The sequence below is a fragment of the Anomaloglossus baeobatrachus genome, chromosome 8, assembly GCF_048569485.1.
Source record: "Anomaloglossus baeobatrachus isolate aAnoBae1 chromosome 8, aAnoBae1.hap1, whole genome shotgun sequence".
Lineage (NCBI taxonomy): Eukaryota > Metazoa > Chordata > Amphibia > Anura > Aromobatidae > Anomaloglossus > Anomaloglossus baeobatrachus.
In genome coordinates this window covers 200150666-200166978 of record NC_134360.1, presented here as the reverse complement: position 1 = coordinate 200166978, position 16313 = coordinate 200150666, and the positions used below count along the sequence as shown (strand labels likewise).

The following is a 16313-nucleotide window of genomic DNA, read 5'->3' as shown; positions in this document are numbered from 1 at the left end:
GCGCCACACAAGATTTTCTCGCATTTCACGATAATGTGAGCGAGCTGTTAAACTGGAAATGGCAAATCGCAAGGAGTATTCCATAGTTATATAAGGCTTTTTCAGGCATGTTTAGTTGTATTCCTGTATTTTCACCTAGAAATTTCTCATAAATGTATCTTTAATGATGACCTTCAATATTACATGAAATGTCTGTTTTCATATATACATTTTCTTTGCCATAAACGAACAGTGCTGCATTATCTATTTGTAAAAACAGTTGTATTTTTCTGGTATTCCTCTTGAAAATGTATAAATAAATTGATAGGGACACACTCTAATGACAAGGGAAATGGCAACATTCACATTTACGGTATTTATACAGTGCATTTTCTAAAGTATCAATTTGTTTGGAGTAAATTCAGCAAAATAGTGTCCAGACTATTCTTTTTTATTCCAAGGTGTTGAGAAGGTGTTCAAATGTTTTAAAACAATGATAACTGCTTACCTATGTCCTCACCTTCTCTGCACAGATTCCTGTCTGGTCTTCAGCATCTGGTCTTCAGTCACAACAGGTAGTCCATTTTTTTACAGTTCCTGTCTGAACTTCAGCCCCTCAATGGCTGACTAATGCGGGCGTCACATGAGATGATCTATCGTGCGATGCATCGTCGGGGTCACGGTTTTTGTGACACACATCCGTCATTGTTTGTGACGTCGTCCCGTGTGAAACCTACAAGCAACGCAAAACGCTTGCAAATCGTGTGCAAATCGTTTATCTGTCACTCGTCTCTCATTTTCAAAAAATCGTTTATTTTTCTTTCAGCTGGTTGTTCATCGTACCCGGAGTAGCACACATTGCTCCGTGTGACACCCCGGGAATGATGAACACAGCTTACCTGCGTCCCGCGGCACCCGCCGGCAATGCGGAAGGAAGGAGGTGGGCGGGATGTTTACGTCCCGCTCATCTCCGCCCCTCCACTTCTATTTGCCGGCCGCTGTGTGACATCGCTGTGACGCCGAACGTCTCTCCCCCTTCAGGAAAAGGATGTTCGCCGCCCACAGCGAGGTCACTCGGCAGGTAAGTACGTGTGACGGCGGTTTAACGACTTTGTGCGACACGGGCAGTGATTTGCCCGTGACGCACAAACGACGGGGACGGGTACGATCGCTCGTGCGATCGCACGATAGATCGTACCGTGTGGCGCCCGTATAAGCCTTGCAATGTAATAACATATGTCATAATGACGGAGCCGAAACCTGGATAGGCTTTTGAAGCAGATTGAAGAACTGTTATGACTGAAGACAAGACTTGAACTCTGAAGACCGTAAATTGAGTTGGGTTTTTAATCCAATATTTATATTACTTTGTGGTCTGGAGGGTGAGAAGTAAGCAAAATAACACATACTGTATTTTATTAGCATCGATTAAAGGTATTGCATTTTGAATTCCCTGGATAAATTTGAGAGAATCTGCAAATTCAAATTTTTGAAGATTCACTCATGAATCAACTCTTTAGGCTGTGCCTACACTGAGGTTTTAATGGTTGTACGCATGTAAACAGCACATAAGTATATCAATAAAGATCCATCCTGGTATATATGTCCTCATTCTGGGTCTCATCCTGGTATGTATATCCCGATCCTAGTAAATATGTCCTCATCCTGGTATATATGTCCCCCATAGTGGGCTCCTCCTGGTATAGATGACCCATCCTGGTATATATGTCCCCATTCTGGTTTATCTGTTTCCCTCCTTAACCCTTTCTAGTATATATGTACCCCTCATGGGCTACTCCTGGTATATATGTCCCCATCCTGCTACATATGACCCCCTCCGGTGCTCTTCCTGGTATATATGTCCCCCTCCAGGTTTATATGTTCCCCTCCTGGTATATATGTCCAACTCTTGCATACATGTCCTCCTTCTGGTATATATGGCCCCATCTAGGGCCCCCCAGTATATTTTTCCCAACCCCTTCTATATATGTCTTTGTTCTGTCTCTAACTTAAGAAAACAAAAACCCAGCTCCCACATTGCGCAGCATCCATCTCTGTAGCCAGTGCGCAGTGGCCAGCAGCTGACATTGGAGTCCCTGCTATAGTGATGCATGACATCACTGTCATGCACCACCCACAGTCCTGGGACACCGATGTCAGATGCCAGCCACTATTTCAGTGCAGAGACTCGATGGCTCCCGTGCTGCAATGCATTACAGTTGAATGTGTGCCCTCGAATGCACATCCACCTAAGAGGCCACTGGGGGTAGCGGGACCTCCCACCCCTGGTTGTTGTTGGGAAGATTGTGACCGCGAACATCAGCCAATGGTCAAAACCAAATACCAGGAAGTATCAAAAATAAATAAGCTTTATTTCAAACAATATACCAAAAAGAGACATAAAATGCACGTAAATAAACGTTAAAAACACATGAAAAAATGTAAATATCTTAATTTAAATAAAAGGTGCAGAAATGATGCAGAAATTCTGCAACATCAAAATCTTGGTTTGAAGAAAAAGTACATAAATTCAGAAAAAAATCACAGCAAATGAAACATTTTTACCAATAGCAGGTCAAAATTACCAGTGCACTAGCACAGGAAAATTGGTAATCTGTTGTGATGGGTGAACATGCTCAGCTCAGCTTATTACTCGATTATTACCAAGCTCGGGTACTCATGGAGCTCGGCAGAGTATTGCGGGTGCTAGGATATTTAGATAAGTGTAAGAAGAGATGAAGGCACTCACCGGTTCTTGCTCTGCAGGAATTTCTTTATTTACAGGTGGAGACTATATACTTGGGCTAGCGGGGAGGGGGAAAAAACTACCTGACACGTCAGGTGATGGCCGTTTCGCACTTTCTCTCAGTGCTTCAGCTGAGACCAGCTAAAGCACTGAGAGAAAGCGCGAAACGGCTCCCCATCATTGTAGCAGTATATTTGGAGCAGTGCCCCAGGTTCTTTCCTTTGTTGTGAAGTTTTCTAGAATATTTAGACTGTAAAACAATGACCCTCACTGCATGATGTGGGCAGGGACACCAGAGAGAGCCAGTTGCAGTCTTTGAATGGTTCTCCCGGGGGATATGACAACGTTCTCAGATGTAGTGCGACCTAAAAACAAACGCTTTCCACTCCCGGAAATGCTTTGTTTATGGTTGGGTGTATGTGGGCACAGATCAGTGATCTGTGATGCGCAAACATCAGTGATCTCTCACTAACCGGGTTTCCTTGCGGTGCACATGCGTGTCCATGTGTTCTGCACTAGGACATGTCCGTTTTTCTCTGGCATCACTAATGTCACATGGATCACACAGTGGTGTGATCTGTGTAACACATACTAGAGAAAACATGTATATTTACAATAAAAAGCTTCTTAAACTCACCTGTCTCCAGCGATGCTGTCCTCAGTCGCTGCTGTCTCCTGCTTCCAGGCCGGCTAATTATGCTCATGTGTGTGTTTTTCACTGACATGTGAAAGAGGTCTAAGGCTGTTTCTTTTTCTGTGATGTTACTTGAAAAGCTTACCAAAAGCTCATAGTGGGAACGTAGCCAAAATGTCTTGGATCTTATTCCTAATAATAATAATGCTACAAGATACTAAAGTGTTAAAAAATAAACCATGACATCTTGGAAGAATTTTAAACACCATGTGTGACTTCTCAACAGAATATAAGAACATTTTTGACATATTGAGTCTTTGTCTTGGAGACACCATGATAAAGTAGCACGAAGTCTGCTGGAGAAGCTTAGGGAAACCATATTGAGTTAACAATTTCGAATTCCCAATGTGCATTTTTTTTTATTTTTACTGACCTTTTATTTAAAAGTTGACAAAAACATGGAAGTCATTTGAAATGTTTTCCATAATTCTAAGATTTAATTTACCTCTTCAGGAACAGCTCGGATGTTAGTGAATCCTTTTCTGAAAACCACAAATACTCTGCGGGCACCACAGCGCAATGCCGAAGTTGCACAGTCAAAAGCGGTATCTCCTGCTCCGAGTACAATAACAGTTCCCTTTATGGACGGCAGTGAAGAGTGACAGGCACACAACCCTGAATAATGAAAAGGGGAGGGAAAGCATTTTCAAGTAGCGAAACCATTTTGCATGTCAACTCTAAAAGATACATGTACTTAAAGCAGTGTAAAATTGCATCTTGCAGTTCCCAAGCATACAGTGTCACTATCACATTATTCTGCTTCACTGAGAGACAGGACTATTCCCATATCCTAAGCTGTGCTCATATATGTGATTTCATAGTCAGAACTCATACAGGCACCAGATTTCTTTTTTACTTAACTCATGGTACTAGAAGTTTCTAAGTTGTGGATCAAACAAGTTTTCTAATGTATCTTGTGTCAGATAGTGGCACATTAATGTAGTTCACCCTAAACACAATTTAATATACATTTATGTATTCAGTATATTCAATATTTTTTATTCCATATTCAGAGGGGTTTTTTTTAGATTAAAATAAGTTCTGGTCTACCTTGAGAATTTTTTCAGTGCTACTGATTGATTTTAACTGTGGAGTGACAGCTGCAATCCTTTAGATTGTACACAGATGGAGCAATCATTAGATAAGTATTTCATGAACCAAAATATTTTTTTTTTAAATCCAGTCATTGCAGAATGAAAGTGGCAAATGATTAATTTCACCAGTGTAACCCATGCTGTTTATCTGATTTAGGCCAGAGTCACGCTTGCGAGTGACTTGCGTGAGTCTCCCATTGCATCACCCAGCACGGCCGCACACTCTCTTGACAGGAGCGATTCGGCTGCATGTATTTCTATGCAGCTGAGATGTTCGTGTCCAGTGGGTGGCAGGCCATGCTGGGTGATGCAATGCGAGACTCACGTGAGTCACTCGCAAGTGTGACTCTGGCCTTAAAGAGACACTAAGGGCGGCTTTGCACACTACGACATCGCAGGTGCGATGTCGGTGGGGTCAAATCGAAAGTGACGCACATCCGGCGTCACTTGCGATGTCGTGGTGTGTAAATCCTAGATGATACGATGAACGAGCGCAAAAGCGTCTTTATCGTATCATCGCTGCAGCCTCCGACATTTCCATAATGCCGGTGCAGCGACAGGTGCGATGTTGTTCCTCGCTCCTGCGGCAGCACACACTTCGCTGAGTATGAAGCCGCAGGAGCGAGGAACTTCAACTTACCTGCCGCCGGCTGCAATGAGAAGGACGGAGGTGGGCGGGATGTTTACATCCTGCTCATCTCCGCCCCTCCGCTTCAATTGGCCGCCTGCCGTGTGACGTCACTGTGACGCCGCATGACCCGCCCCCTAAGGAAGGAGGCGGGTCGCCGGCCAGAGGGACGTCGCACGGCAGGTATGTGCGTGTAAAGCTGCCGTAGCGATAATAATCGCTACGGCAGCTTTCACTAGATATCGAACGTGCGACGGGGGCGGGACTATCGCTGCAGCATCGGTAACACATTGTTACCGATGTTGCAACGTGCAAAGCCCGCCTAAGACGACATGCACAAGTTGAGTATTTGGTGAGTTTTTTACCTCCGTATTTGTAGCCAAAACCAGGAGTGGGTAATAAATACAGAACTGGTGCCCGTATTTCTATTATACTTTTCCTCTGACTGTTCCACTCCTCGTTTTTTTTTTTTACAAATACTGAGGGGAGAAATCACAAAATACTCAATGTGTGTACATGGCCGTAGAGTACCACTTTGGCAGACTAAGCACACATTGAGTATTTGATGAGTTTTTTAACTCGGTATTTGTAAACTAAAACCAGAAGTTGAACAATCAGCGGAAAGGTATAATAGAAACACGGGCACCACTTCTGTATTTTTTTACCCACTCATAGTTTTGGCTTACTGAGGTAAAAACTCACCAAATACTCAAGTCTAGAGATGAGCGAACCTTTGAAAGTTTGGTTAAGAGGCTAAAATTGAACCTTAGATAAAGTTCAGTTTGTGACCCTGACAATCTGAACCTCAATGAAACTCAGTATTGGGGCAGTTCGTGTCTGCGCCCACATGCAGCCAGCACTGAACACTTCTGGGGGACCGTGAGCGAAGTTTTTCAATTTTTTTTGTGTGTGCACATTACATCTAATCATGCTGATTTTACCCCCAGTGTAAGCCTTTGAGTTTTGGATCAAGTCGGGGTCACAAACAAACCATTTCTAAAGTTCGACTATGCTCTCTAAACCGAGCCTCCAAAGGTTCACTCATCTCTACTCATGGCCTAAAACCAAAAATGATGCATATTTACTAATCCTTTTTAATCTTACTTGACATTTTTTATTCCAATTTAAACAACTTATTAGTTACCTTACTTTGTTACACAAATTTGGTGAAAATTTAGTGCACAATGTTGCATTTTGTCCTCGTCCCAATCTCCCGTCATTCCATACCCTTTCAGGCTATGTGCGCACGTTGTGTTCTTTCATGCGTTTACGCAGCGTTTTATACTGCAGTGTAAACACATGCATTCTGCGTCCCCAGCAAAGTCTATGAGAATTTTGCAAATTCTATGCGCACGTTGCGTTTTAAAATGCAGCGTTTTGCATGCCAAATTTTTTTACGAAATCGATGCGTTCTAAAAAGCAACATGTCACTTCTTTTGTGCGTTTTGGATGCTTTTCCCACTCTGTCTATGGGAGAGTAAGCATCCAAAGTGCATGAATTCTGCAACAATTCTGCATTCAAAATACATCCAAAACGCAGCTTTTCGGCAGCATTTTAAAATGCACATGCAGTGACAAAACACTGCAGAATATTTGTCACGGCAGTACGCAACGTGGGCACATACCTTCTGATAGGTTTTGCTCTTACTCAAGCAAGTCAAAAATGTCTAAAATACATAATACATTTGAATTAAGGCAATTATTTCAGGGTCTTTTTTGTATAATGTAAGCCATAATTCTGGCCCTTTTTGCTTACTAAATATCCCCAGTATAAAGATATTGTGGTTTTTTTTTTTTATTAAATATAAGAGATATAACTCACAAACCCAATCTGTGAACTGTGAACTGTGAGCTAGGCCTGGAGCATTTTATTTATTTTTTTATTACAAAAATTGATGAAGATGGGGCAAAACAGTTTTTCATTCTCTGTACATTTTTTAAGAAGGTATATTAAAGAATAACATTACAAAAAATAAGAAACTCTAGGGGTGGTCTCTCTCAAAAGATGTTTTGCTCTGGCTGCTGTTTGTTAAAAAAACAACAAACTGCAATGCACTCAACTAGCCCAGGTCCACCGTTGAGTCTCCTCCACTGCCCCTGGTGTCTGACATTGACTATATAATATATTCAAGTATTTGTTGGGTAGTCCCCAAATTATCTCCAAAACAGACCTGGTGCAAGGTGATTAAAATCTTAATGGAAGAGAATAAAAGGGGCCATTAAGCTCAGAAACAAGTTGTGTACTGAGATTTTAATAAAGACGATTTTAATCACTTTACACTGGGTCTGTTATGGAGTTTAGTTGGGAATTACCCAAGAAACACTTGGAAACATTATTGTTATCACTTGCCTTTAATCCTTTGCAAGCTCAGCTGTGGATGCAAGATAGATGTTGCATTGTGTGGGTTGTTACAATTACAGGAACTACAAATACGTCTATGTGATTTGTGATGTTTGTTATTTTTTTAAAAAAGTGCAATGAGAATAACATTATTTTAATTATTTTATTATTTTTAGTAATTTTTTTTCAAGATAAAAAATCTTTTTTATTCTCACTCTAAATTTAGGACATAGAGGCGCACTACTTTGTACAATGCATCTTTATGTCCAGTGTAATTTGCCTGTGGAGTCAGAGGCTGTAATGCAGCTTCAAGTATAGAAAATCTTCCCTGTGACATATCCAGAGTTTGTGCCTCAAAAGCTAGGGCTCCTGCTAAAGTTTTTGAAAAGTTGTTGGTTTGAGTCCCAAGGAGGGATGAGAATTAAAAAAAAATGACATATTTGTAGTTATTTCTTATTATTTTACAGACAGTAGTTTTATAGTAAAAAAAAAAATCTGACTTTTACTTCACGTCTCGGGACATAAATATATCCTTCAGAACTTCTTAGTCCAGTCTTTGCCCATAGGCAGCAGCTCTACCATTGAGATTTCAATGGTAGAGCCGCGGTCTAAAGGCAAAGAGTTGAGGAGCCCTACAAAAAATATAGCAGAATTTAATTTATAAACTGCACTCAAAGAAGGAGGCGCTGCAGAGAATATTTAATTTATGTAGTGCACTAGGAGGAGGAGTCAGGACAAAATCAGTGAATAGCGAGACAGCGGGACGTAGCCCACAAATCGGGAATGCCTCATTGAATCCAAGACAGTTTGGACCTATGCTTCATCTGTCTCCTCATTCACCTGCCCCACCAACCCATGAGCTCACTTTCTAGTGCCTTTTGTTTTTGCTTTTCCCAGCTGCATTCATCCTCTTTAGGCTGGAGTCACACAATCGTATGGCATCCGATGCAAGTGCATCGGATGCTATATGCTACTGACCCTCAGCATGAGCTGAGCATCATGCAACTATGACCGGATCTTGGGATCAGATCACAGCAGAGGAGGAGAGGGAGGGATTATGCTATCCATCTTCTCCATTGTCAGCTGATGCGATTATCGCACTGCACTGGGGTATCATCCAAGTGCAGTCTGATATTTCACTCGCATCCATAGACTTGTATGAGTGTGAGTGACACAGCTCTTGCTGACAACATGCTGAGACTTTTCTCACATCCAGAATCTGGATGAGAAAAAAGCTAACCATCTGCTCTCCCTCATTGAATAACATTGGTCAGAGTGCAATGCAAGATTTTCTCAGCATTGCCACATAGACAGCGGTGGACACTGTATCATAACTGACTACACCAGTTGCCAAGTTGCTATACCTTCTGAGGACCCTCTGCACGCACACTGATGAAGGTCTTTGACTGAATCATCTGTTCTTGTGCTGGTCCTACAAAGTTCTTCTCAATAAAAACACACTATTCACATTTATCTTGAGTGCCAAGTTTCTACAACTACTTGGAATTAAGGAACCACCTTTAGCATGTCTCAGAATGTAGGACATCTACTTGAGACGATTTCGGAACCTACTTGAGCACAACACCAGAAGTGCCATGTGTATCAACTCACTTTCAATGCTAACTAGACCTCTTAAGAAATAAAGAAGCGTGGCAAGATGGCAAGCTGTGGGGGCACCCAGACAGGTGATATACAATTATATATTTTTTTTTTTACTTTTGCCACCCATCTACGATTCGGAATATTTCTGAATATACTCGTAGTAAATTACAAAAATATCCAAATTCTGGAAAATACAATTTTTTACAGAATTTGCATACTACGACATCGCAGCTGCGATGTCAGTGGGGTCAAATCGAAAGTGACGCACATCCGGCGTCGATGTCGATATCGGAGTGTGTAAATCGTTTTTGATATGATTAACGAGCGCAAAAGCGTCAAAATCGTATCATCGATGTAGCGTCGGTCATTTCCTTAATTTCGAAAGGATCGATGTTACGATGTTGTTCCTCGTTCCTGCGGCAGCACACATCACTGTGTGTGTAGCCACAGGAGCGAGGAACATCTCCTTACCTGCGTCCTGTGGAAGGAAGGAGGTGGGCGGGATGTTTACGTCCCGCTCATCTCCTCCCCTCTGCTTCTATTGGCCGCCTGCCGTGTGACGTCGCTGTGACGCCGCACAACCCGCCCCCTTAGTAAGGAGGCAGTTCGCCGGCCAGAGCGACGTCGCAGGGCAGGTAAGTCCGTGTGAAGCTGCCGTAGCGATAATGTTCACTACGGCAGCTATAACACAATATCGTATGTGCGACGGGGGCGTGGACTATCGTGCTCGGCATTGCAAGCATCAGCTTGCGATGTCGTAGTGTGCAAAGTACCCCAAACTTTCAGCCAAAGACTTTTGAAGCTTGACCCCTAATTCTTGATTATTATTCACCATAATTGTTTCCTATGTTCCCTGTTTGAGTCTCAGGCTACATGCACATATTGAGTATTTGGTGAGTAATGAGTATTTTTAAAGCAAAACAGCAGTGGAAAAATCACAGGAAAAGTAGAATGGAAACACGGGCACTACTTCTCCATTTCTTGCCTACTCCTGGTTTTGGCTTACAAATACTGAGGTAAAAAACTCACAAAATATTCGATGTGTGCACATGGGCTTAGTGTTTTAATTTGTAAAAATATAGTACTTTTATAAATAAGTTTAGCGACAGAAGCACCTCTGTCACTAGCTACCATGGATACTGAAAATTGGATCCTAACTTACGAGGATCCACTTTACATTCGTTCAGTTGGAAGTACTGTTAGAGTAAGAGTTATAACCTTTACAGTATATAAACAGTAAAAATAAAAATAGTCAACCACATGTTATAAATACTTTCAACCTAATTAAGTATCTCCTGTGTCAGGTAAAGTAATTAACTTTTTAATTAAGCTGAGATAGAATTAAATTAAAAAACTACTTTAATCTTGAAAATGCACAAACCTCCCTTTGTTAAATTTAGATTATTTAAATACTAAAATTAGAAATGTTAAACCATGTTCAAAATTAAAGATCTTCATATAATTATGGCAAGAGTAGGATTTCTTCTAATTGTGAGCAGAATTAAAATTTTAAAACAAAAAAAAAGACTGAACTTAAAAACTAGCAATCTGCTTGATGAGATATCTCTCCAGAGGAGAGGCTCTATATTTGTTATGTAGTCTCACATAAAACACACTGTTATAGATCAGCAGATAAAGCAAAATTTGAATTTGCCTGTTTGCACAGATTTTCCAGGGAATTCGATAGAAGCTATTCTACACGGTGGACCATTTACATGGATACACCTAAATAAAATGAGAATGGTTGGTGATATCAACTTCCTGTTTATGGCTCATTATTATATGGGAGGGGGAAACTTTTCAAGATGGGTGGTGATCATGGCGGCCATTTTGAAGTCGGTCACTTTGGATACAACTTTATTTTTTCCAACAGGAAGTGGGTCATGTAACACATCAATCTTATTAAGAATTTCACAAGTGCACCATCACATTATTGGTGTCAGGTCCGAGCATTACTACATGAACAGTGTCCTGGAAAGTGGATATAAATGGCCCACCCTGTACACTAATTGTCCCTGCTATGGTGACATTCCAGGCCCAAGAGCATAATAAAAGAAGTAAAAATGAAACAATATCCTTATACTCACCTTACCACTCACGTCACACGTCACTTTACACAAAGGTTCAGAGTGGTGAACCATTCCTTATAAAGCTCATATTCCCAGATGAGTTAAAGGGGTGGTCGAACACCTAAAATGTACCTATCCATCGTTACTCCCTGATTTCTTCTGTAATTATTGTTTGCTACCTGATTTTCAGCCAAAAGCTCCCTTAAAGTTACTGGGTTGACAGCTGCTGCAAGACCCTGTGACTCTGAGCCCTGGTAACCTACAAGCTTAACTGAGCTCACCTTACCACTCACGTCTCCAGCCACTCTACTCCTAAAAGGATTATTCCCTAATCCAAGATCCTACCCCAATTTGTAATAGGTGTAATAATAATACATTTTAGCAAACATCTCCAACTAGAAATGTAGTATAGTTCTCCTGACATAGCCATGTCTCTTACCTCATGTGCAGGGCATTGTAGGTAGGTATCCATGATTACAAACACTCATATAGAGACAGTTAGTTAGATGCTCATGGTTCTAGCTATAAATACGTAAGCTGCAATGCCCTGCACATGAGGTGAGAGATATGGATATATCAGGAGAACTATACTACATTTCTAATTGGAGGTATTTGCTAATATTATTATAATTATACCTACTATATATTGGGAAGGGATCCTGGCGATGGCAATACCCCATTAATGTCACCAATTTGGTTGTCACTGTATTTTCTGATCACTGATATGGTTGGGCCTTTCATGCTAGGCCGGGACTTCTGCCTCTAATGAAGCACTGGAGGGGTCTGTGCAAGCATGTAACAAAAAAACAGCATGACGTCATGACATGCACCATGAACCATACTTGGATTTCAGCATGAGCAGTGGTGATAAGAAGGGCGGTAAAGATCAGAGGGTGATAGTGAGGAGTAGAGAGGGATCAGAGAGGTGAGGAGTTGAGTTCTCATTTCCTGTCTCTGGTGAGGTTGTTTTGTCACACAAGCCCTGCACCCAATGAGTGTTGGCCTCTCTTTCCCCGCCTTTGGAAGTATGAGTTCTCAACAGGAGGTGAGAGGCAGACACAACTCTCACTTCTTGTTGATTATTCATACATACATAGGCTGGGAGACAGAAGCTGGCAAAGATTAGGTGTGGGGTTCGTGTGACATCACAACCTCACATGAGCCTTGGGAATGCAAGCTCTAGCATTACTAAAACCGCTAAAGCTAACACCTGATCAGTGGCTGTGCTGCATCTTAGATCCCCTCCAATTTGATATTCATACTCATGATCATATGACCACACATCTTTAATGTGCATGGGGACTTCGAAAAGATATTGACTATAAAAGATTTTTGTTAGCATGTTACCTCTTTATTACTGAAATACACTTAGGGAATCCATATGATGCACAATTGTGCTGGATCTGCCAGAATTATAGCTTTTCTCTACCCTTTACACAAAGGTTCAGAGTGGTGAACCATTCCTTATAAAGCTCATATTCCCAGATGAGTTAAAGGGGTGGTCGAACACCTAAAATGTACCTATCCATCGTTACTCCCTGATTTCTTCTGTAATTATTGTTTGCTACCTGATTTTCAGCCAAAAGCTCCCTTAAAGTTACTGGGTTGACAGCTGCTGCAAGACCCTGTGACTCTGAGCCCTGGTAACCTACAAGCTTAACTGAGCTTACAGCCACTGGGTCTTCCAGCAAAACCTAAAGGAGCTTTTAAGGGAGTCTTTAAGGTTCCTGGATTTTCCAGCTGTTGGGACATCTGGAGGCTGTGAACTCTTGTAAAAATTCACAACCTCCAGGTGTCCTAACAGCTGGGAACTCCAAGAACCTTAAAGGCAAGCAGTCCAGGACTGAGTTTACCTGAGGTCACTTCTGGTGGTTCAAACAGTACCCACTGTGTCAGCCCCCAGCTGTGATCTCAGGTGAACTCAGTACCAGACTGTCAGACTACGCTGCAGCCATGACAGGCAGTCTCAGAAAGACTGTGGAAAGGAAGCGCACATAGGGTTTTATCCGATATAAAATGAGTGCAGGGAATAAAACAGGTACTCACCTGCTGAAGTTGTGACAAGCACAACTCCTTACAAGCACGAAATAAATGAATGCAGAGGTGATCAGCCGCGGCCCCGATGATGCAGTAAAAGTAGAAATGGTTTAAAAGAAATCAGATTAAATGCTGCGCTAAAAACCACAGATCTAAAGGATATCGTGAATTCATTTTCTTTATTTTCACAGGTCAACGCGTTCAAAGGCATCTCCGCCTTCTTCATCAGGACAAAACACAGAAAGTAACAGCATGTTTCTGTGTTTTGTCCTGATGAAGAAAGCGGAGATGCCTTTGAATGCGTTGACCTGTGAAAATAAAGAAAAGGAATTCACGATATCCCTTGGATCTGTGGTTATTAGCGCAGCATTTAACCTGATTTCTTTTAAACCATTTCTACTATGACAGGCAGTCTGACAGTCCAGCACTGAGTTCATCTGAGGTCACAGCTGGTGACACACAGAGGGTACTGTCAGAATGCGCTACCAACATGACATGCAGTCAAACAGTCCGGCACTGAGTTCATCTGACATAACTAGGGCAATTGGAATAAGCCGGGTAAAGCACCACAATTGGCACATCTAATGGATGCACCAATTGTGGGGCGTCTGCGAGCTGCTACTTTTAGGTAGGGGAGGGCCAAATAACCATGGACCCTTACAGCCAGAGAATACCAGTCCCCAATTGTCTGAACTATCTTGGCTGGTTATCAAAAATGGTTAGGAGTCAAAGTTGTTTTTTTTATTGTTTAATTAAATAATCAAAATAAAGATGTTTAGGGGAGCCTCTATTTTTCATAACCAGCCCCCCAGCTGTCTACTTTACCTGCTTTGGTTATCACAAATAGGCTACTGCACATCAAAGTGGCGTAATATTTCAACAACATTGTTCCCAGAAGGGACCTGTGTTTCAGAGATGCATCCAGACATCTTTCCCATGCGGTTCATATTAAATTGTAGCACTTTTACATCCATTTCAGCATTTTTACAGCCCCGTCAGACCTCCTGAGAGGGTCCGCTGGAAAATTATTCTAGTTTCCCATTGACTTGCATTAGATTTGTTATTTGTGACGGGTACACTAGTTGTACAAATTATTCAAGATGAATAATCTGAACCTGAATCTTTTACTATTCGCACATCACTAGTAATTATTTTTATTATACATTTCTCTACACTTTTCCCTTGTCCATCTAATTCCTAAATGTGTTCTTTTACTGCACTTCCTGTGATGTTTCATTTGAAAGGAGTCTCAGGTGGCTGGGGCTGTACTCACTCAGCATTGCATGCTACTGGAAGAGGATGTCACCAGGGGGTCATCATTGCAGTCACTTCCTAGTTTCTTGCACTGCCACCCTCTGAGGATGTTCTAGATCCTGAATGTTGGGAGATAGATGCTGTGGATGAGGTCAGTGGAGCTGCAGCATGCTATTCCTGTCCCTGCTGCCGCTTCCATTGCTTGTGTGAAAAATGTCAACAAGGGTCAGCTCTAGATGTAGTGAGGACACCTGTGCCTTTAGCATCGTACTCAAAAGAAGTATAATCATGGGGCACTGCCAATGTCAATAACTGATTCTAGCACCACCTTCAAATGAACAGTCATAAGGGGACAATGCTAGTAGTGAGTAACACCATATCTAATGTTGCTTCCTTTGAGAGTGATGTTAGAGGCTGTGGGGTGTCACTGGTGTCACTCACTGCCCCCTGCTGACATGTTTAACACAATCAATGGTGGCAGAGAGAGAAGCAATATGCCGCCGCTTCACTAACCTCGGACACAGCGTGCATCACACATCATCCAGGATCCATGAAATCATCAGAAAATAACAATGCAAGATACTAATAAGTAACTGCTGCACTGTCCCCTGGTGAAATTCTGTTTTAGAAGGCGCTATGAACGCAGCAGTGACTGCAGCTCCAGCTTCCTGTGACATCACATTTGAGACTCTTCTCAAACGAAACATCATAGGAAGTGCAGTAAAAAAACATCTCTAGGGATTAGATAGTGAGAAGTGTAGGGAATAGTATAATAAAGATAACTATAAAAGTTGTTAGGGGTAAACATAGATAGTGATACATAGAAAATGCATTTTAGGTGTCAGATCACCCATTTAAGTTATTTCAGCCAAAACTGCTAAGGCTATGTGCCCACGGGACTATGTACCCGTGGATTTTGCTATGGAAAGTCTGCAGATTTATCTGGATTTTCTAGATAAATCCGCAGGTTTTAGCAAGTACAGACACTCCCCATGTTATCCTATGGGACATGGGGAGTGTCTATGTCCATGCTACGGTATGTGCGGCTGTGGAATATGCTGTGGATGTACCGCAGCCGCATGTAACTGCATGTCAATTATTCCTGTGGAAATATTTGCGGAATTCCCGGCCCTCCACTATGATGATAGAGAACGGGACTTCCACATATAAGCCGCATGAATGTCCGCAGGTATACCGCAGATATTTTGCTGAATCCAGAAGCTATGGATAGCTACGGATTCCGGGGATCTGCGGGGAACCTGCGGACGTACCAGCGGATATATCCACGGGTAAAGAGTCCCGTGGGCACATAGCCTAAGAACGTTTGCCTTTTGATTTGTTTCTACTCTTAACGTCTAAGTACTTACTTTATGTACAAATACATAGCTCAGTATGCAAAATATAATTCTCACTCTTCATTCTACTCAATGTAAGCAATATCCTGCACTTCTGTTTATGGCTATGGAAGAGTTTTATGCATTTGATTGCTCCAATGCCAAAGGTGCAATACATTAATTAATAATGTACATTAACTGTATTCCTGCATTCATTACTTTCTTTACAGGATCGTAAAAAGTCTGTAGTTGAAATTCTAGGTAAGAAATACTATCATTCAGTAGTTTTTTTTTATTTTTTAACAGAAAGAAAAACATAATGAAGCCTTCTAGCAATGTAGCAATCATAAGTGATGCAGTGCTTAATCTTTCTAAGATATAGCATAAGTCTTACTGGCTGGTTATTATTAGCTGCCGCAAGGAGCATAATTTATCTTTCGAAGGTGCATCACTAAATCACATTCACTATATAATGAAACACATATGTTAAATAACGAAATAATACAACAACATACTATGGAATTGTTTCCATCTA

At 41.6% G+C, this 16313-nt stretch overlaps 1 protein-coding gene across 2 annotated transcripts in view; it reads right to left on the bottom strand.

Moving 5' to 3' along the window:
* DPYD (dihydropyrimidine dehydrogenase) overlaps positions 1–16313 on the bottom strand; it is a 1712944-nt gene that overhangs the window by 849868 nt on the left and 846763 nt on the right. For both annotated transcript variants that reach the window (XM_075321045.1, XM_075321044.1), the window contains exon 10: positions 3865–4034. In XM_075321045.1, coding sequence (XP_075177160.1) covers positions 3865–4034 — 170 coding nt within the window. The remainder of the gene's footprint in view (positions 1–3864; positions 4035–16313) is intronic.